The 23442-nt window shown below is 43.1% G+C and overlaps 1 protein-coding gene across 1 annotated transcript in view; it reads right to left on the reverse strand.

Annotated features, from left to right (window-relative positions):
* The window catches only part of LRIG3 (leucine rich repeats and immunoglobulin like domains 3), a 54895-nt gene extending 31656 nt beyond the window's left edge, over positions 1 to 23239 (reverse strand). The window contains exons 1-3 of the mRNA XM_054178453.1: positions 22939 to 23239; positions 15860 to 15931; positions 15430 to 15504 (exon numbers count right to left, since the gene is read on the reverse strand). Coding sequence (XP_054034428.1) covers positions 15430 to 15504; positions 15860 to 15931; positions 22939 to 23129 — 338 coding nt within the window. The 5' untranslated portion in view covers positions 23130 to 23239. The remainder of the gene's footprint in view (positions 1 to 15429; positions 15505 to 15859; positions 15932 to 22938) is intronic.
* Positions 23240 to 23442: the final 203 nt, after the last annotated feature.

The raw sequence follows: 23442 nt of genomic DNA on the forward strand, positions 1-23442 counted from the left end.
CACCACTCATTTTTAGAACTTTTTCCAAGCAGCCTGAAGCCCAGCCTGACATTCCTCGACCCTTTCTTTCAATCCTTCTTCAAAACAAACTCTTCCAGGCAGTATCCAAATCTTAATCCTTCCCATAATAAAGTGGTAGCTGAAGGGATGACAAGGATGTAAAATATTTGACCAACAATTTCTTAATATTGGGAGCCAGGCTTCAGTTTAGTATGCTAGCTTTATAAACACACAATACCACTTTCTCTGGCAAGCGCAGAAGGGAAAGGCATCCGCTCCTACTGAATGTAAGCTTTCATTTTCAGGAGTTGTGTCTAAACTTCTTTCTTGCAACTGTAAATTTCTAAATGCAAACTTAGTGTTCTTTTGGATTTTACACACAGCTGCCACTCCCAGCCTGCTCTGTGATGACAAAGAGGCAGATTTCTCACACCTATTCCTATTCCAAATAACCTTGCAAACAGGGATTACGAAAAAAAAAACAAACAAACTTCTATCTTTACAGAAGGCCTTTTGCAGGAGCTTTCCTTATTAAGTTACTGCCACACAGTGCAAACTATCACTATTTCCACAATGCCTGCTGGGATAAATGTATTATCTATTTTGTACATTTGCTTCAATTAGTTGAATTTTCATTCACAGTATGTATGTCTGGAACATGAACTGGGATGGCAATTATCACAAAACATTTTTTATCTTTCCCACATTCTAAACAGAAGTGGTCACACAATACTAAAATAAAAATCCCTTGTAAATAGTATTAGGGCTTAACTACCACTTCTCGTTTAGTAACTACATCTGTGCATAAAGTTAGAAAGACATTTAAGCTGTGTGTTGGTTAATCAAAGCTAGGATGCAACAGTGTACGCTCAAACTTCAGAAGGTATCTTTTTGGCAACACAGTTGGGGTTTTTTTTAACCCACCATAAGAATCAGTGACCAGTATATGCTCTTTGCTTCCCCTGCAAAGGAAGAAGGTAGCACTATTTTCATCTTTCTGGTAAGGAGAATGGGAACAAACATAAAGCTGCCTAAAATACAGACGAATTCACAAATCTTTTTCACAAGCTCTGTACCTTGTTTACCAATGATCTATGGATAAACCACTGTAACTTAAGATTTAATTTATTTAGTTTTAAGAGCTACAAAGAAAATCCTTTTTCAGATTACATATTTAAATTAGGTAGCATGAACAATTTCCTTTAAGCCCTATCAGTGAAGATACGGACACTGCAGTATAGTAAACTCCACATTCTAAAGGTTTGTGTTAGACTGAAGTTAGCTCTGTCTTCATTGCCTGATAGCACAATGCTTTATCCATTCCAAGAAACAAACCACATTGAAACCAAGCCTTTCATCAACAGGATTTCATTCAGACTGGAGCAAAGCATGCTGTCCACTGAAGAAATTTTACTGATGACTGAAATCAGGATTAATGAGCAACAAAGTAAGGCAGAGGGAAGGAACTAGTATAGGAAGACACAAAGCTAAATCTGGGCTCTTCTGATAACTTAGCATTTCAGAGCTTATTTATGAAGCCTAGCATACACTAAAACTTGCAGATCTTCTTCTCCAACAAATTCCCCACTGCAGCTGCACAGATTACATGAGCAACATGTAGAGCCTCCCATTCAGAGCACAGCTATCACCTGGACCTCAAAAAAACTTCTTAAACATCCTCTGTGTTTTTGTTTGGTTTGAGTGATCAAATTTTGTTTTTTTTTAATCATTGTTGATGGATTAGGTGATTTTGCTCCCTCTTCATGTTGTTTTTTTTATTTTGAAGAGGATGATTTTGTACTTTTTCAGTACCACAGTTCACTCCTAGCTTTTAGTTTTGCTTTTCGGAAGTCCTGACTGAACACAAAAGGCCTGAATTTAATAATCAAGTAATTGTAACCAAGCAATCATAGTCATTCTGTAGTAGCTGATCAGAAATGTATATTTAACATTGAGACTATTTGGTTACTATGAAAACTTGTAACCCCCGCAGTCACCTAAGACTGGGTACTTTACAGTCTTTTGGTCCTACTTCCTAATTAATCTTTTTTGATAATACTGTTTGTTCATTTACCTTTTTTAAACATCCACAAACAACACATGTGTCTTCATAGGCAAAGCATTTTAACTCAGCATACACTGACAGGAAGATGTTACAAACCAAAGGCTGTAAAAAGCCTTCAGAAAAGTGACCTGTGGATTCAGTCCAGCACCTAACAAACAAGTAGGCACAGTTCAAGAAACCTCTTCAATAGTGGCAATGGGCATGGAATTCCTTGTTTTAACTGCCTTAAATGCTCCCTATACAAGATGGGGTTGGAGAGTCCCCTCAGCACAGCAGAGGAAAACCTGCAGCACATTCCATATTCTGTATGTCGCTTATGAAGAGATTTCATATTCTGAAAGAAGTGAAGTGAAAACCTAATACAAACCCCATATTAATGTAAAACTTGAAAAACATAATTGACTTGTGAATCATCCATGCTCTTTTCATTTCCACACCATGAATTTCACATTTTCCACTCTGGCTTTAGTAAGACCAAGGGTTTTCTTTTGCATTCTAGACTAACATGATCAGTCTATACAACATAAGGTACAAGGGTATTTTCATCTAAATAGCCTGCACCATATGTACCAGTGCTTCTAAATAAAGTAATTTCTAGCCTATAAAATGTAGAATCACAGGTTTATTTAAAACATTCCATCATTTAAAGCTAGCCTAATCCTATTTTCACTATATGCACTACAGACTTTGGTATGTACAGTTTTTTCTCGGCACTACAGACAGCAAGATGACTGCTATAGAACATATCCTGCATGTGGGTTATAAGAAACCTTTAATTCTCATTCTAGTTCTACACATTCTTAAAAGAACAGTTAAAATTTAGTTGGGGAGGTAAGGTACTTTAATATTCAAAGCTGATCTGTCTTTTTAAAGACACTTCTGCCTTCCTTTTTCACAGTACTCAAGCATACAGTGCACTGCTGATGAGTCTACAGTTAAACATTTCTTAAATTTCTGCAAGTCAAGTAGCATAGGTCTCTTATTTAAATTGCATATCCTTCAACAAAATCCTAAAAAACTTTGCAGCATTTGCAATTTGGTATATTTCTTCCTTACAAAGCATTAATCACACTAGAAGTAATTAACACTTTCTGCAGAGTTTTTAAGTAAAACCCCTATGTAAATAGTAGTTGGTGGCGCTTCAAGTAGGACTTTTTAATCTAGGTACAGCAGTAGGACTTCAAGTAGGACTTTTTAATCTTTACAGCAGTGACCTAAAAGGTAACATTTTTATTCCCTTATGTACCAACATCCAAGATTCTAACACATTTTCAGGACAAATAGGAACAGACTGGTACAAATTGGATAAGGAATGCCATTGGAAGAGGAGACAAATTCAGAACCTTTGTTCTCCTGGAACACAGCATTAGTGTGCATTGCTCTGCTCAACAGAAAAAGTGCTCCATCTATCTAGAAGCAATGACAAGTCACTTGTTTATTCTCCCACAACTGAAGAATTATCTACCACAACAATTTAAAGCAACTGTGTTAACTGTTTTTACAAGCATTTTAAGAATGTAAATTAAGAAACATCTAATTTTTTTACTTCTAGAGATCGATAAATTTATCTCCATTAGTATGGTGAGCAACATCTGAATAGATTAGAGTAGAATAAACCAGATTGGGAAAGACCTTCGAGATCACCAAGTCCAACCTATCATCCAACACCAGCTAATCAACTAAACCATGGCACTAAGTTATTAAACGCCTCCAGGGATGGTGACTCCACCACCGCCCTGGGCAGCACATTCCAATGGCAAATCACTCTTTCTGTGAAGAACTTCTTCCTAATATCCAGCCTGAACCTCCCCTGGTGCAGCTTGAGACTGTGTCATCTTGTTCTGGTGCTGGTTGCTTGGGAGTTTTACTACAACCTCCCTTCAGGTAGTTGTAGGCAGCAGTAAGGTCTCCTCTGAGCCTCCTCTTCTCCAAGCTAAGCAATCCCAGCTCCCTCAGTCCCTCCTCACAGGGCTTGTGCTCCAAACCCCTCCCCAGCTTTGTTGCCCTTCTCTGGACACATTCCAGCAAGTCAACATCTTTCCTAAACTGAAGGGCCCAGAACTGGACACAGTACTCGAGGTGCGGCCTAACCAGTGCTGAGTACAGGGGCACAATGACTTCCCTGCTCCTGCTGGCCACACTATTCCTGATACAGGCCAGGATGATACTGGCCTTCTTGGCTCTCTGGGCACATTGCTGGCTCATGTTCAGCCTACTATCAACCAGTACCCCCAGGTCCCTTTCTGCCTGGCTGCTCTCCAGCCACTTTGACCCCAGCCTGTAGCTCTGCATGGGGTTGTTGTGGCCAATGTGTAGCACCTGGCACTCAGACTTGTTCAATCTCATGCCCTTGAACTCTGCCATCTGTCCAGCCTGGCAAGGTCCCTCTGCAGAGTTCTCCTATCCTCTAACAGATCGACTCCTGCCCCCAGCGTGGTGTCATCTGCAAATTTGCTGATGATGGACTCAATCCCCTCATCCAGATCATCAATAAACATATTGAACATTTTATATCTACGGAAATCTGTTGTTAAATGTACTATTCTCCCCAAAAGTTCACCTTGTCCAGAACTTCAGGAATTTTGGCCTGCTGACTAGAGCTACTGTGTTGACCTGGAAGTCTCTGATGTAAGGCCAAACTTCTCCCTTTGCACCTTGACACTCTGCTCTCTTCCTGCCTTCTCCAACAGAAGACAGAGAAACTGGGTAGCTACACAAAATGAACATCCTGCAATTTCAATGTCAAAAAAGTGACTTAAAACTGACAAATATGCTGAAAGATGCAATCAGACCTTTGAAAGTAACATCACTGTAAGACAAGCAAGCCCAACTACATAGGCTGGATGTTTCAAAAAGAACCTAACTTTAGATATCTAGAAGTTTAAAATAGATAATCTAGGTGCATTTCGGTAGGAAACCCAATTGAAGTATCTTAAGGAAAACAAATCACTTCAGAGGGAGTCTTTTCTACTCCACTCATCCTGAAGAGGATTTACACTTTGTAACTTATACTTATGATGTCAAACTTTGAAAAATTTTGGGTAGGGAAGATGAATCCTACTCTTTGCTTTGTCCAGTAAATATTATATCTGTCAGTGTCAAGTAAGCCATCAGAACTTCACAACCTAAGGCTTCCTGACCAGATGTAGCCCAAAGTACCACCCATTTAGTCCACAGCAGTCTCCAGATTCCCAGAAAGCTCAGAAGCTCTCCTGTGCCACGTGACAAGATACATTCTCACCACATGAATGTGATGGGTTAACGCCCTTTTCTGAAAAAAAAATAAAGCTGAGTGGAGGGCTTGCTGTACTTTACCCTCCCCTGCGGGGCGTTTTCCCCTAGGAAGTTGAGTCTGTTCCACTCCCCCCTCCCTGCCCAGCTAGGGTATAAAAGCAGGACATCGTAGCTGTTGGCCTTCCTTTTGGCTCCTGCCTCTGCTGGATGAGAGCTGCTGCATTTGCCCTCCTGCTCCTCAGCCACGTGGCCGGACCTGATCCTTCTCCTTGCTGCCTCCACACCTCCTCAGAGAAAAGACTGGTTTTGTATTCTTTTTTTCTCTTGTCCCCCTCCCATCCATCCTTGTTCCTTGTCCCTTGTGAACCTTTCCTGTTATTGTTATACAGTTTAAAGAAAATTCTTCACCTCTCTACTTCCAAGCCGACTCCAGATTATTGTTTTGTGGATCCGCTCCTTACCCTTTTTCTTTCCCCCTCTGTTTGGGGAGAGGAGGGGAAGTGGGGGAGAGATTCTCAACCTTTCCCCTATCTGGGCTTTTCAACTCCCAGCTAAGGTTCAAACCATTACATTTTTTGGCGCCCAACGTGGGGCTTGGAAATTAATCTTGCATTGGGAAAGCAATACTTTGTCTGAAAAAGGGACTGGAAGTAGAGATGGCAATTTTAAAGAACCTTATAGTCCAAGCCTTTGCATGGGTGTTTGGCTGGATCTTTTGGACCCACATCTACAAATTAATAACTTACCATGTGGTGTGGTTAATGATAGAGATGCTGCTCAACTGGATAAAAACTTTACCAATGAAGCTGGGCATGTACCTCTTGAATTCATTGAATTTCACTGTCAGTGGTAATTTTTCTAACATAGGAAATCATCCTGAAGCAGGCTATGAAGCCAATGGTGTAGATAAAAGTGCCTGTGATGGAAAATTGCTTTACATTGCAATATACTCCATATGCTTAAATGTAATCCTTATAGGGGCATTTGCTGTGACCGTGTTGGGTGGGGGACAAGCTAACCCATTAAGAGCTCTTTGGAGGGTGATAACACACTCCATTGCACTCTTTAACGACTGGGGGCGTGTCTGCTGTGGGCATTGTAAGCACTCTGTAAACACAAAGAGGGAGGGGTCAGGTTGTAATGAGTGTGCCAGATCTCAGCCTGAGCCCCAAGAACAAGGGTTTGCCCCACCACCAGCAGTTCCACACTTAACCCCTGATGCTCCTGCCAATGCAGTCTCTCTAGCACCGGTCACCACGCGCAGGAAAAGAAGTCAAAAATCATCACCTAGCACAGATGGTGAGGAAGGAACCTCAGCAGGCCCCAGCACCTCACAGAACCCAGCGGTGGATGAAGATGAGTCAGACCAGGAAATAACTGTTACATCGCTGCCCAGAAAGGAACTAAGGCAAACTCGTCTGGACTACGCAAGGAGAGAGGGTGAGCCAATACTAAGCTGGGCCCTGAGATGCTGGGACGAGGGGGTGGACACAGTGGACCTGGATAAGAGGGAGGCGAAGCTTTTAGGCTCCCTGACTCGTGATGCTGGTCTGGACAAAGAGTTAGCCAAACTTGATGGTATACACACTCTCTGGGCCCGGATACTTAATGCCATCAAGAGCCGGTACTGCTCAAGAGATGACCTGCCCTGGGCCCCAGTTAGATGGACAACTATGGAACAGGGCATTCGGTATCTGAGGCAGATGGCTGTGCTGGAAATAATTTATGGGGATGGCCAGCTCCCCTCGGACCCAGATGAGGTGCCCATGAGACGGCCCTTCGTAAAGAAACTCACCCAGGGTGCTCCTCAGAAATATGCTCACACATTAGGAGGGATACTCCTGACTGGACAGGATGGGAGCCCTAAAACTGTCTGTGAGTTTGCCAATGATTTAAGGGAATATGAGGACAGCGTAAATCAGAAACCCCTGATCTCAGCCATAGAAACTATGGCTAAAGACATTGTCAAAGAGATCAAGACCTCCATGTCTGAACTGAAAAAGGGGAGCGATGCCTCCTTTGCCCCTTCTCCCTCAGAATGGGTCCAGGTTTCGGCAATCAGGAACAGGCCATCTTCCCCTAGGAGGTCACCCCAAGCCAATCGGGGGATGTCAAGGGTGTCTCTGTGGAGGTTCCTCTGTGACCATGGAGAAGACATGGACACCTGGCATGGCCAACCCACCTCTGCCCTCTGGAACAGAGTGCGGGAGCTGCAAGGTGGGCATCACAGGGATAACTCATCCAGGAGAAGGGCTGCCCCAGTTTCCAGGGGTGGTCCCTCTCGCTCAAGAGACCCTTCCCCTAGTAACACAGGACCCTGTGACAAGTGTGGGCATCGCCGCCAGCATTAGAGGTGCCCTACCTCCAGCCAGGTGGAGGCCAGGGACAACAGAGTATACTGGGATGTGTATGTAAAATGGCCTGGCACTTCAGAAGCCCTGAAGTACCGAGCTCTGGTGGACACAGGGGCCCAATGCACCCTGATACCATCGAGGTACAAAGGGGCTGAGCCCATAAGCATTCAGGGAGTTACAGGGGGCTCACAAGACCTGACTGTACTACAAGCTGAGATAAGCCTGACCGGGAATGAATGGGGAAAGCACGACATAGTGACTGGTCCAGATGCACCTTGCATTCTTGGCATTGACTTTCTGCGGGAGGGATGCTTCAAGGACCCTGGGGGGCACAAGTGGGCGTTTGGGGTGGCAGCTGTGGAGACTGCAGGCAAAGAACAGCTGTCCACCATGCCCGAGCTGTCGGATGACCCCTCCGTAGTGGGCAGCCATAAGGTACAGGATTTGAAGTTACCTATTGCCTCTCGCATAGTACATCGCAGGCAATACAGGACCAACAGAGACTCTCTGCACCCCATACACCAACTGATTCGACGACTGGAGAGCCAGAAGGTGATCAGCAAGGCTCACTCCCCCTTCAACAGCCCGATATGGCCAGTGCGGAAGGCGAATGGGGAATGGAGACTGACCGTGGACTACCGTGGCCTGAATGAAGTGACTCCTCCGATCAGCGCTGCCGTGCCGGACATGCTGGAGCTGCAGTACGAGCTGGAATCGAAGGCGGCCAAGTGGTATGCCACAATTGACATTGCTAATGCCTTTTTCTCCATTCCCATTGCAGAAGAGTGCAGGCCACAGTTTGCTTTCACCTGGAGGGGCGTACAGTATCAATGGAATCGGTTGCCTCAGGGCTGGGTCCATAGCTCAACCATCTGCCATGAGGTGATCCAGACTGCCTTAGAGAAAGGTGAAGCCCCTGAGCACCTGCAGTTCATCGATGACATCATTGTATGGGGTGAGACAGCAGAGGAAGTCTACCAGAAGGGTAAAAGGATAATCAATATCCTGCTGGAGGCTGGTTTTGCCATCAAGAGAAGTAAGGTAAAAGGGCCTGCAAGGGAGATCCAGTTCCTGGGTGTTCAATGGCAGGATGGCCGTCGCCACATCCCTCAGGAGGTGGTGAACAGAATAGCCACTATGGTGCAGCCCATGAACAAAAGGGAGACACAGTCCTTTTTGGGACTTGTGGGCTTCTGGAAAATGCACATTCCTGGGTACAGCCAAATTGTGAAGCCTCTCTTCCATGTAACAAGGAAGAGAAATGATTTTGTGTGGGGACCTGAGCAGCAGGTGGCATTCGACCAGATCAAACGAGAGGTGGTCCATGCTATGGCTCTGGGACCTGTTAGAACTGGACCAGAGATCAAGAATGTGCTGTACACTGCAGCCGGTGAGAATGGTCCTACGTGGAGCTTGTGGCAGAAGGCCCCTGGTGAAGCCAGGGGCAGGCCCCTAGGTTTCTGGAGTAAGGGATACAAAGGCTCCGAGGCCAACTACACCGCGACAGAGAAGGAAATCCTGGCTGCCTATGAGGGTGTCCGGGCTGCCTCTGAGGTAATTGGGACTGAGTCGCCTCTATTTCTAGCTCCAAGGCTTCCAGTCCTGACCTGGATGTTCAAAGGAAGAGGCTCAACCCCACACCATGCCACAGATGCTACCTGGAGTAAGTGGATGGCCCTGATAACTCAGCGAGCTCGGATGGGGAGCTTTGAACGCCCTGGCATAGTGAAGTGGTCACCAATTGGCCAGAGGGTGCTGACTTGGGAATGCCACCAGAGCAGACAGTGACTCGTGCTGAGGAGGCTCCCCCATACAATGATCTCCCTGATAATGAGAAGGGCTATGCTTTATTTACAGATGGGTCCTGCCGGCTTGTGGGCAGCAAGCGGAGATGGAAGGCAGCTGTCTGGAGCCCGACAAGGCAAGTGGCAGAAGCAAGGGATGGAGAAGGTGAATCCAGTCAGTACGCAGAGGTAAAAGCTGTCCAGCTGGCCCTGGATATAGCAGAACGAGAGAACTGGCCAGTGCTGTACCTCTACACTGACTCCTGGATGGTAGCCAATGCCTTGTGGGGGTGGCTGAAGGAATGGAGGAGGAACGGGTGGCAGAGAAAAGGGAAGCCTCTTTGGGCCGCTGACCTGTGGCAAGACATCGCTGCCCGCCTGGACAGGCTGCCAACCAAGGTACGGCACATCGATGCACACATCCCCAAGAGCAGAGCCACAGAGGAGCACAAGCACAACCACCAAGCAGACCTGGCTGCTAAAATCTCCCAAATAGACTTGGACTGGGAACACAAGGGCGAGCTGTTCTTAGCTCGCTGGGCCCATGACACTTCTGGCCACCAAGGGAGAGATGCCACATACCGGTGGGCTAGGGACAGGTCCGTGGACATCTCTATGGAGGCCATCTCACAGGTCATCCATGAGTGTGACATCTGTGCCGCCATCAAGCAGGCCAAGCGTATGAAGCCTCTGTGGTATGGGGGGAGATGGTCAAAATATAAGTACGGAGAGGCCTGGCAGATTGATTACATTACCCTGCCTCGGTCTCACAGCGGCAAGCAGTACGTACTGACCATGGTGGAGGCAAGCACAGGGTGGCTGGAAACCTACCCAGTACCTCATGCCACCGCTCGCAACACCATCCTGGGCCTAGAGAGACATGTCCTGTGGAGACACGGCACCCCTGGCAGGATTGAATCGGACAATGGAACCCACTTCAGGAACCATCTCATAAGGGACTGGGCAAAAGAACACGGGATTGAGTGGATCTACCACATCCCATACCATGCACCAGCTGCAGGGAAGGTCGAGCGCTACAATGGCTTGCTAAAGACCACCCTAAAAGCCATGGGGGGTGGAACCTTTAGGAACTGGGAAAAGCACCTAGCTCAAGCCACTTGGTTAGTGAACAGCAGAGGATCTGTGAACCGAGCTGGTCCAGCCCAGTCTGACCTGCTGCAAACAGTGGATGGAGATGGAGTTCCTGTGATTGCTGAGAAGAACCTGCTGGGGAAGTCAGTGTGGGTTTTCCCTGCTGCTGGTGGGGGCAAACCAACCCGAGGGGTGGTCTCAGCTGAGGGTCCTGGTCACACCTACTGGGTTATGTTAGAAACTGGGGACTTTCAGTGCATCCCACAGCGGAACATGACTCTGGCTGAGAGGGGATGAACTCAGAGGGGGCAATACTCATCAATGTGTCATAGTCATTGTGTAAATAATTATAACTTGTTCTAAGTTTCCCCCTCCTAGCTTAATACTGGCCTAGCATCCAGGACTCGACGTACACACTGCACACCAACCCAGAGAGCTCCTGCATCATCTCACCTCACCTGTTCCTGATATCCTTGCAGCATTGGACTATTCCTGATGTCCCTACAGCAGCGGACTGTTCCTGATGTTTTAATTTCCCTTTCAAAGGCAGACTGATTCCTGATTCTTCTCCACATGCCTGCCCAGTTCAAGCACACCTACACTGACCATCATCAGAGAGAGAGAGAGAGACTGCCCTGGGAGAGAGTAAGCCGGGATAACAAGGGACTTGGGCCAAGGATTCAAATACCACGTGTCAAGATTGCATGAAGGGGCTGTGGCAGGAGAGAGGAAGTGGAACAGAGGGGGTGGATTGTGATGGGTTAACGCCCTTTTCTGAAAAAAAATAAAGCTGAGTGGAGGGCTTGCTGTACTTTACCCTCCCCTGCGGGGCGTTTTCCCCTAGGAAGTTGAGTCTGTTCCACTCCCCCCTCCCTGCCCAGCTAGGGTATAAAAGCAGGACATCGTAGCTGTTGGCCTTCCTTTTGGCTCCTGCCTCTGCTGGATGAGAGCTGCTGCATTTGCCCTCCTGCTCCTCAGCCACGTGGCCGGACCTGATCCTTCTCCTTGCTGCCTCCACACCTCCTCAGAGAAAAGACTGGTTTTGTATTCTTTTTTTCTCTTGTCCCCCTCCCATCCATCCTTGTTCCTTGTCCCTTGTGAACCTTTCCTGTTATTGTTATACAGTTTAAAGAAAATTCTTCACCTCTCTACTTCCAAGCCGACTCCAGATTATTGTTTTGTGGATCCGCTCCTTACCCTTTTTCTTTCCCCCTCTGTTTGGGGAGAGGAGGGGAAGTGGGGGAGAGATTCTCAACCTTTCCCCTATCTGGGCTTTTCAACTCCCAGCTAAGGTTCAAACCATTACAATGAATAAATTCATAGATGCATCTACAGCCATGTAATGGAAGTGTGCTGCATGGACTTGCATACTCCCTCACACAGACGTTCCCAGAATGGTGGGAGGTATATGCCTGCCTGACACTTTTCTCTCCCATGGTGTTCAGATCTCAACTGGATCCATAAAACCAAAATGTTAGGATTGCATTTTCATGTTACAGAGAGACCATGACATTAGACTGGGAACATCTACTGCTCTGAGTATGTTTACATTGCATATTTCAACAGTATGTAAATATCTAATCTAGATAAATATCAATTAACCAGAAATGAGATAGCTCGAGAAATCAAAACTACACTAACATGATAATCCACTCATGCTTGTTTATACTGCTTAAAGAATTTAGACATACAGCGCTGTATGGAAATACTTGCACTATTATTCACTGTAGATGCACCAGTCGTGTCATTTCCTTTGCAGAGTAAGGAATGTTTTGCAGAACAGGTAAAATTCTAAGGCTCCACAGCTGAGTGTACAAGTACTAAGAAGGGGAAAAGAAAATCTTTCAAGAAATTTCTTCAATAATGCATATTTTTGGCAAGAAAGGAGGGCACTACCTTCTCAGCATTCCTTGAAACTGGCTTTTCAACCAACAGTAATGAAGCACTGTATGTGTATCTCATAAGAAATTTAATCAAATCAAATTCCAGAAGACTAGCACCCTGTTTTCTGATAGTACTTGAAACTAAGAACAAGGAAATTCAACAAGGAAACACTGGTTTGTTTTTGAAAGGTTCCACAAGCTCCCTTTCTATAGAAGTTTAAAATCCTGAAGAAACTCAACAGATATTTCAAGTAATTATTATTTGAATAGTGGTTCTGAGAGTTATAGTCTAACTGTCCCACATGTGTTCTCTTCACATGACTTAGATATATTAACTGGGTTTAATTCAACACCTCCAAGTAACATTCACAGTAAAAATAAGTTAACATATTTTTTCACTTACAAAAAAATATGTCACTAGAGTATTTGTCCATCTACACCACTGCATTGCATATATTTTTATGCCAGACAACTGCTGTATGTTTGTTCCTCTAAATATATATATATATATATATATATGTACACACACTTTTCTGTAGAATGAGATTGAACATCATTACATAAATAACTTTCAATCTGTAGTAAAACAAAGCTGAGGAGAGGAGACCTCACTGCTCTCTACAGCTACTTGAATGAAAGTTGTAGCAAGGTGGTGGTCGGTCTCTTCTCCCAAGAAGGACAAGAGGAAATGGTCTCAATTTGTGTCAGGGGAGGTTCAGATTGGATATTAGGAAAAATTTCTTTTACCGAAAGAGTTGTGAGGCATTGGAACAGACTGCCCAAGGAAGAGGTTGAGTCACCATGCCCGGAGGGATTTCAAAGATGTGTGTATGTGGTGCTTAGGGATGTGGTTTAGTGGTGGGTTTGGCAACGCTAGGTTTACGGTTGGACTCTTATGATCTTACAGGTCTTTTCCACAATCCTAATGATTCTATGGTTCTAGTCCATGTTTCAAAGAGAAACCTTTGAGAAAGAAACAAGATGCTTTGGTTTTGAACAATATGATACTACTCTCTAATTTTATGCTCTATGTACATCTGTTTTTACACAGAACAAAAATTGTCTTAATTGCTACACACTGACATTCATAAGTTAAGGTAAAACCTTCATATTCCTTAAAGAAATTTTTCTACTGTATTAATCTCAAGGAATTTCTGCTATGGTCATAGAATATGTATTAAATCTCAGCTGAAGCACATTTATATTCAGCTACCTCCTGACACCACACAGAAGTAATGGAAATTAGAACAAGAACAAACTAGCACCCAACCAGGCCGACTTTCACTTCATTGGTAGCATGGTAACAGCTTTTAGAAATACCTTTTTTATCTTTCCTTTCAAGCATCAGTACCTTGAGTGCAAAACACAGATCTAACCAAGGTTTTCCCATGTTTGATCGCCTAAGTAGATGAGTCAAGCTAGTGATCTAAGAATATGGAACAACCAATCCAACAGTGACAGATCTTCATTTATTCTCTCAAAGGAATACAAAAATCTTTGCACATCTGCAGTGGGAAGATTTTATATTCATCTAAACTAGTTAAGTTTCCATGAGAAGTATTAGAGGAGATGCTAACGCAAATACTCAATTCTGTATTCATCAGAAGGCTGGAAGACATAAACCACTTGGTTATGTTAATATTTTCAACTTTGTGGTAAAAAGAACTTTAGCAAGGTAGTAAAAGCAAAACAAATAAAAAGGCCTTAAATCAATTAGATGCTTAAACTGCAGAACGCTATGCCAGTGTAAAATTAACATCAACACTAATGCAAAATAGAAGATATGCTGAAATTCAGCAGTTATTTGTCAGACACCATCTGCTTTTTCTTTCACTCTTTTCTGATTCTGATCTGTAAGAAACCACATCAGTATCAAATGTCACTTAGTTCTTATTCAAACAGAGCAGTCCAGACACAGCGGCTGCACCAGCTGACTTAGCTGACCTGGGCCTAGAGCGAAAACAAACCCCTATAAATCACCAGATGTAAGCAATTGAATAGCGATCAATTTAATTAACTGAACAGCTTTCTGAAATTAACTGTATTGTTTTAATCCTTCAGTTTTCTTCAAGAAAGTTAACTTGCAATTTGTATTCAAGGGCAGGATTTGGCCAGAGGGCTACATATTAGTAGCTTTAGACACTTTAGATTTCCACTGATAAAACAGAAACCCCACACATGAAAAACATGCCTTTTCTTTTTTCAAACTAATAGTATGATAGTAATTATTTTTGTTAACAGCTTCTCCAACATTTTAGAGGAAATAGATCACTGGGGGGTGGGGTGAAATCAAACTCATTCCAAGTGAAAACCTCAGGCATAAAGTCTTCTTCAGAATCAACTGTTTTGGTCACGAGCTTTATATGCTTTTTACAACTTAATATCTGTATTGCAGATGCCACTTCAAGTAACCTACAAGTTTCTTGCAAACAAAACAATGAACATAGACATAATTGTGTGTCACAATCACATGCATTAACTGCAGCCATAAAAACATTATGCCATACATTAAAATTGTCTCAGACAGATGTTTTAAAGATACTGGCAAAACATCTTCTAACCTAGCTACTTGTCCTGAAGCTGTGTCTCAAGGGGATTTCCCCACGTTGCCCAGTGAAATTAATGGAATTCTGCCATGACTTAACACAAGTGGGATTTCAGCCAAGATGCATAATGATAGAGTGCAACTCTTGTTTTAAAGTTTGCATTGTACAAGTTTGTATAACGTTTACTAATGTTTGTGCAATGCCTAGCATGACAGGGCTGAGGCTTCTGGGCACTACCACAACATAAATTAATTCTAATGCAGTCTTTGTATCTGAAGGAAGCACAAAAACTACCAGGATTAAGCTCAATTATAAACATTTTAAACAACCTGCTAAATAATATGACATAATCAACTTCTTAACCACAAGCTACTGTATTTCCAATTATTTCACTTTAATCTCTGCAATGCATATGTTTCCACAAACCCTGTAGAGTTAGTTCCACTAAGGACAAGAGGAAAATATACTTACAAAGACAGAACAGTTATATTTGCAGAGATAGGTCCCAGATCCGGAATGATCTCCAGTTCATTGTTGTTCAACTTCCTATTAACATTAGAAAAGGGAGAGTCAGTTTTGATGTATGAACATACAGAAATATGCATACTGGACTTGCTAAACTGCTGAACAATGTCAACCTAAAATTAAAAAAAAAAAAAATCCTGGGTTATTTAATGTAAAATGTTAGAACACCAAACACCTTTGTTGTTCAATTATCTTCAGAGAAATAGTTATACAATTAGTATACACAAACACTGGTTGGCTCTCTTTGGTTCAGGTTTTGGGGGGTTTTTAGGGGGTTGGGTTTTTTGGTGTGTTTTTGCTTTGGGTTTGGTTTTTTTGTTTGTTTTGTTTTGTTTTCTTTTATTTTCTTTTTTTTAATTAAGATAAATTAACTTACACTTCCTGAAGACTATGAAGGTGATCCAAAAGACCAGTCTTGATTGAAGATAATTTGTTGTGACTTAAGTCCCTGTAAGGTTACAAAAATAAACAGCCTGTCAGTTTCACCATAAAGTATCAGGTAAAGCAATACAATTTCTATCCAAATTATGTTATCACTTGTTCCCAAGTACATAAAAAAGTTTAGGTTTTATATTAGTAAAATTATAATAGAAATTGAGTACACAAGGTATAAATAAGTGTAAATATCCAGATCACTGCCAGCAGTGTCCTATACCTCTGTACAATTTATAATTGTTCTTTGGGATGTGTGCAAGACCAAGAAAAACATTAAGACTTTTGACTCATACACTATCACCAACCCCTCTTCCCCATCCCTTCACAACAAAAGATCCTTGGTTACAAGGAAAATTCATAAACCAATGCTCACTGCAGTTTCATTGAGTCAATCATAATATTTCTATTATTTACGCTTATCACTTCTTTAAAGCAATGCATAGATCATAATTACCCTATGAGGACTGTCCATAAATCACATAATTTTCATGCTTTCACATAATTCAGGATTCCACTCCTACATAACTAAATTTAATAGGGATCTTGAACACACAATGTCGGAAGAAAACTGACACATAAAAGCCTAACACTACTCTGACCTTAAAGACTTCTGTACGCAGTTGCCTCAATACTGCACTTAATTGCACTTGTAGAAGTAGCTCAAGCACCTAGACTGTGCCACTTTGTATGGAAGATGCCAAACATACACTGAGGCAGTTTATAAGAAAACTTGTTAGCATCTTTGCAGTGTTTGCTACAGAACAACCCAGGTTACTAAGTATGCAACGTTTCCTTACAGACACCAAGCATCTTCCATGTATGTCCTCTCAAATATTCGACAACACTATAAAACAGCCCTAAGAAATTCCTGATGTAGCTTCAGAAGTACTAGAAACACCACAGAAATAAAAGAATGACCATACAACAGAAGACATAGAAGCTAACTACAGAAACTCAAACGTCTATAGAGATCTGCTCAAGTGATACAGATTCACAACTAGTCTTGTAACCATGGCCCTGCCTTATTAGTCACTCACCCATCACAACATGCACCTTCTTGCTTCCATACTAGAGCCTGTTTCTGAACTGATTCAGCCATGTGAGAAGTGCTCAGTGAATGGAGTTTATTCAAGTCAGCAAATAAACCAGCACTACTTTTAAGGAATAGTAAATCCAGTTTGCAATGCAGACACATTAAGAATTGTATCAGCATACTTCAACATGCCTTACCATCAGGTAAAGAAATTTCTCACATTTCACAGCATGTTTCTCCCTGATAATTAAGCACTGGAACAGACATCTAACATGCCTGGGGAACTCATCAAGTCAGAGAGGCATGAAGCATACCTCAAGATGAATCTATGAGAAGACTGTGGGATTCCTTACTTTTTCTGTATAATATGACTCAGCACAGTCATGTCTACTGAGCATGCCAAACACAAGCCTGACTGTCATGGATATGTATACTCTCTGTCTACAGTTCTGGAAGCAAAGAAACTTCATGATCAGCATATCCTTGCTGCACACAGGCCAGAAATGGCTTAAATCAAGCCAGATTCAAGGTCTGTGCTAGGAGTTCTGCTCTGTGACTATGCTGGGAACAACTGCAGATAGAGGGAATTCTGGTTTCTCTACACCCACCCTTACACATTCTTAGACACCGGTGTAAAGCTGCAACCCAGTCAGGCACCTAGGCTTCTCCAACAGCACATGGGGATGGTAAAACCGTATTTTAGACTCCTCTAATCATTTGGTCCTTTACACAGTTCTTACTCAACGTTGCCAAGACAACTCCATCATCCCTTTTGTCCTCCCCTGGAGTCAGTGGTTAAAAAAAGAAGAACAATAATAAAACCCAAACATTAAAAATAACCACAGGCACATAAGGATGTTACAAGGAGTACCACCAGTACTCGTTTATAACATGTGCTCTGAGCGAGGCAAGTGGATCAGGCTCAGCAGACTGCAGAGCTATGGCAAGCCAGGTCTACACAGAACTGTGCACAAAGCAGACCCACAGGTGGGGAAGGCATGTTCCAGTGCCAAAAATGGGCATTGAGGGCTGAGGGAAGACACCAATAAGGAAAACACTCTCCACCATCTTCAGGTGGCCACATGGGGGATGTTTTCTGTGACTCCACTCTGGACTCTAACACCTAGTATACATGTGTGCCCTCCTCCAGGTGTCTAAACACCTACAGATTTTCCTCTTAAAGACAGAAAACCAATACAGTGACTGCATCTTTCACTGCTTAAAAATCTAGTGCTATAATTCACCTGGCCATAGACTGGATAAAAATCCCTTTTGTATAACATTTGAAGGTGTTAGCTGCATAGATCTGAAACTCTTCTACTGCATTCTTAAATGTAGATAAAGGAAAAAAAATCTGGTACAGAGATCTAGACTGGAATCTAACTTGGTCCTTTACACTAGACAGAGTAGAGACAACTTTTAGCCTTAAACTTAATTCAGTATTTGGTTTTAGTCTGCAGGGATTATAAGAACTATGCAAATAAGCTGCCAAAATTCACTGAAGTTATGGCTGTTAGCGCCTAATATGTTACTGCTCTTCATGCTTCAGACAAGATTTAGGAATCAGTAATTATTTCAACAAAGGTCTTTCAACGTTAGTGCTAAAAACCTGCATTTCTTCATTTCATCTAAGAACCCCGCAAAAGGTTTATTTAAAACATATTTGCCTAAAGGACCTACCAGACAGTAACAGACATGAGTAGATTTGTTCTGTTGGAGTTATAACATGTTAAGAAAAAAAAAATCTGGCAGAGTCTTTAAACTATAAAAATCCTGCAATTACAACCACTGCTGTGCATGATCACCACACTGGAGCCAGACACTTTCACTCAGAGCTCAAGCTCACATCCATCTGGAGTCTATCAAGGCAACCGTGAGTGCAACAACTTACACTAGATTTCAAACTATTTTTTTGTGTGTGTGTTTGTCTTTTAACACTAAAGATACCCTCACATTTTCCACCTATCACCTACTTAAAAAAAAACACATACATACAAAATCCTCATTCTTGGTTTACTTACAGGTTGTCAAACACAAATTGCAAAAAAGACTCACAGTAAAGCAACAAAAAAAAATCTCAACCCTCCAGACATTACTGAATCCCCTTTTTCACATAGTTGTATTGATGCTGGTCTGCCAATTGTTGGATAAAACATGAATTATAAAGACTTTATTAAACGTTATTTCACTACTATATTACTGGCATGAGAAACACGTATCTTGTGAGGCTTTTCTGTTTGTTTTTAAGCTAAATCAGTGGTTGGAAGTGAACCATGAGTTATTAAAATATTTGGGTTTTACTAATGTTCTAAATGAAGGTTAGACCCATAGAAGCTTCTAAAACCTATAAGGACTAGATCTGAGACATTTTTAAAACAACAATCTATCATCCCTGTCACAAAGCTTCATTCCAGTGCATTTCTCAACATATCTTAAAACAACTGTGAGGAAAAGGTTTGAAAATGAATCAGTATTTTTCCTTCACAGAAGTGATGATATTAAAAAACTAAAATTATTAACTATACATTTTCTTTGTCTGTTAAAACCAAATTACAAGTGTGGAGAAAACTGCCTGATTACTCTTGCTACTAGAATTTCAGAAACCATGAAAGATGTAACAGTGAATGCACTCTGAAACTTCAAAAAACAGATTAAGAAATCGTTTATTACAACGAAAAGTGTATTTACCTGTTCTTCACCTCAAATTTCTAATAGAAGTGATCAAGCATTTAAGTGGAAATGCCTCCACTTGAAAAAGCATACCAGTTTTGTGAGGTCTTTTAAGAAGCCAGTTTATGAAATAAGCTATTTTCTCTATTCCATTGTTTCTATAACCGTCTTTCATAACTCACAGGTCTCTGCATTAGAAAGCTGAAACATAAATCTGAACATCAGTGTTTATGTGATAAAAAATTTGAAAGGAAGAGCTAATGTATTAAGGGAGAAGATGATTGCTTCTTCACAGATTTTATATCTTTTAGACCCTAAGTCAATTTACAACACTTAGTCACAATTATCATCTTCCTTACAGAACTCAGAAACCTGAGCCCCAAGTCAAATTTTAAAATGCAAATCCAGCAACAGCTTCTTAATCAGTCCCACTGGGGCCTATAGAGCTGCTAATTCAGCAGAAATCAGGAGAGCTGAAAAACAAAAAGCCAGGCTGTAGCTGTTTTAAGACACTGATCCAAAGTGACTCATAAATCAGCTTGTTCAAGTTTTAGTCTGGAAAATATTGAAAAACAGCTGTGAAAACCATACGGCCCTTTTTCTGGCAATTCTGGTGGAGAACTAGAGGATTTATAAAATATAAACACTAAAGATGTAATACAAACACAAGTGAAAACCATCTTTCAGACTTTCCCTCCTGCCCCACCGACAGTTCTAGCATTCCTTGGTGAACCAGGAGAGGGGTACAGCAATACCACCAAGAGCTTGCACACATGGAAGACACTAGTCAAATGCTCTTCCCCCCTCCTGTTCCGCTACACCACTCCAAACAAAGCCACATACTTGCAATCTCACAACACACATCCTGAAGTGAAGTGAATCTAACTTCATACTTTGTACACAAAGTCATTACAAACACTTATCAGCTTCAGATCGCTATCTTCCATGAAGACAGGGTTACAGAAGACTCTATTTTTTGCTAAAATCACAGTAAAATTAACACTTATAGACTGTTTACACCCCATTTTGTGAAGCCACTTACATACAAAGCAGTAGCTTCACACTTGTCACCAAGAAGAAGGGGATGTAACCGAGCACTCAGGCTGATTTTTTATCATCTCCCTCCTGGTCCATTCTGAGATCACACAGTCCTCCCATATTAGACACTCTCATTCTGTCTCACCAGGGAATTTAAACACAAAAGCCATGAAAGCGTCAAACGGAGCTTCAAAACACCAACTTCAGCTGACCCACTCTCCATCTGGGCAAGAAGACAAATGGGCACAAGAAGGTGTAAAGCCTAACGCAAGCCTAGACTTTCTTGGACACAGGAGCTTTCACGCTCTTGCTTGGAAGATCTCCACTGCATATATTGAGGCATTGTGTCATAGATTTTGTTTTTTTAAAGAGGATTGGAAAGCCTGCAATTAAAACTACTAGCCTTTGGCTATACCAGCTATGGACTTCCATGGAAAACACAGTAAACATATACCAATAAAAATCATAAGCAGTATTTTACAATTTGTAAGTGCACGTTTTGTTGCAACAATAATCCGGGCTAGTCAAACCTTTTTTTGTGTATGTAATACTGAAACACACGATAATCTTATAGATGGCGCAATCCCAGCTCCAGGTACTGGAGTTGCTGGAGTTAACAGACAATTTGCACTCTTCCTTGTTCTCTTATTAAGAAGAAGAGAAGGAAAAAAAGAGTAGAGTACTTCTAAGGGATTTGACACAAAGAAAAGAAATATTTACACAAAAGCAGCCAGACCACATGGTTTGGTGACACCTACAAAGATGTACTTTTGTGAGTTTAAGAGCGAGTGACACAGCTGTCCAATGAGTACTCACAGCAGGGTTTCTTACAACAGACCAAAGCTTATTTATACAAGTGGAACTTATTTTCTCACACTTTTAAAGGAATGTGAACTTACATAAGGACAATTTACACTACCAAGGCAATTCTAATTAGAAAAATCTCCCTTGTGCTAACAAAAAGGCCCTGAAATGTGGCTTATTGCTTCTCAGCAACATAAGTGAGAAAGACAAATTTGGATTACTGTTAATGACAAATGCTTTCTAAAGCAGCTCTAAAAAATTAAAGTTCTAGTTTGTTTTTGTGTTTAGTATACTGTCATATCTGGATTTTTACAGCGCTAAAGAAAGCTAAGAAACTAAGCCATGAGGGTTAGCTTGGCATCCAAAAAAGCATTTGGTTTTGTCAGAAATAGTTTAAAAATACTGAAATAGTTTAAAGTGACAAAAAGAATGACATTTAATAGGAAGCAAAACAAGTTGTTGAATACAGAGCAGATCCAGTATTTGATTTGTATGTTTCAATCACGTAAGCCAAAGGGGGGGGGAAGAAAAGTTTCTTTCCCTCACACATTCCTGTATCACTCCTGGAAATATTCAACTCCCAGAGCCATTCCTATGTTCAGTTCCATATGGTGTCAATACAGCCATCCACATTTCACGAGTAAAGCAGCATGACCTCCAGACAAGGCAATTGAAGAGAATTAGCCACAACTAATTGAAAGTCTTCCTGTTTACTCTAAAGTCCTTATCTCAATCTGTTTTGGAAATGTAATAGAAAATTAATACGAGTAATATGGAAGATCTTTAAGTGACAAGAGATTAAAAACAAATGTGAAAAGTCCCTCAGCTATTTTCAGGCTTTTAGAAATTTCCCGTAATTTATGCTTTGTCCATAAAAGTTTTTTACTGAAAGTAAATTCTGTACAGATGGCATTTCACGGACGCGTTACTGTGGATTCAGTGAACCCATGCCACAGGACCCAACGAGGAAAGCTCCCGTGAGAGTCAGTCATTAAAGGCACAACTGTCGGGGAATTTCGATTAGGAAAACTGAGACCAGATCTCTCCATACACGAATCAATATTAACTTAATGACTAGTACTGCAAGTTTCCCAAGAAAGTCATCAGAACTTTTTTTCCTCCGTCTCTGAAAATACTGAGCAGCGCTCCCGGGGCCGGTTTCAGCCCTGCTGCTTATCGCCACCACCTCGGGGGCCGCAGCCCGCCCGAAGGACGCTGTCCCGCTGCGGCGGCCCCCGCTCCCGCTGACAGCTCGGCCGCCGGCCCCCGGCGCTGTCCCCTCCTGCCCCACGCACCTCGCTGCTGGCACCTCCCGCTTCGCTACGGCGACACAACCCGCGCTTCCGACACAAAGCCCACCCGCTGACGGAACCGCGGCCTCCACCGGGCACCTCAGCCCCCAGGGGCAGAAGATGGCGGACGGGCGCGGGCCGACACCCCCAGCCCCTCGCGGTGCCCATCGTCCTGATACTTACAACTGCACCGCCGCCCGCGGCAGCCGCTCGGGCAGCCGGCTCAGATCCAGGCGGCTGCAGGCAACGAGGTGCCCAGCGCAGCGGCAGGGCGCGGGGCAGCGTGCGGTGACGGCGCGGCCCCCCAGCAGCAGCAGCTGCGGCAGCAGCAACACCAGGAGGGCGGCAGGCGCCGCGCGGGGCCGGCGGGGCATGGCGGACTCGAAGCCGCTGCCCGCGCTCCCGTTCCTGTTGTTCCCTCACTGACAGAACCGGGCGCGGCGTAACCTCCTGCCTCTCAGCGCGGGTGGCGGCTCCTGCTCATGCCCCGGAGATGCAGCCAAGGTGGGAAGGCAGTGGGAGAGGGAGAGATTGTGTAGAAAAAAAAAAAAAAAAGTAAAGGGAGAAAGCGGCAGAGGGGGGCTCCGCAGCGCCGCCGGCCGCCAGCCACTCCACAAACTTTTCACCGCCTCAACCCGCCTCTGCCCGGCCGGGGGAGCCCCGAGCGCGGCCCGCCCCGCCGCAGCC

This window comes from Dryobates pubescens, chromosome Z, assembly GCF_014839835.1.
Source record: "Dryobates pubescens isolate bDryPub1 chromosome Z, bDryPub1.pri, whole genome shotgun sequence".
In the NCBI taxonomy this organism is placed as follows: Eukaryota; Metazoa; Chordata; class Aves; order Piciformes; family Picidae; genus Dryobates; species Dryobates pubescens.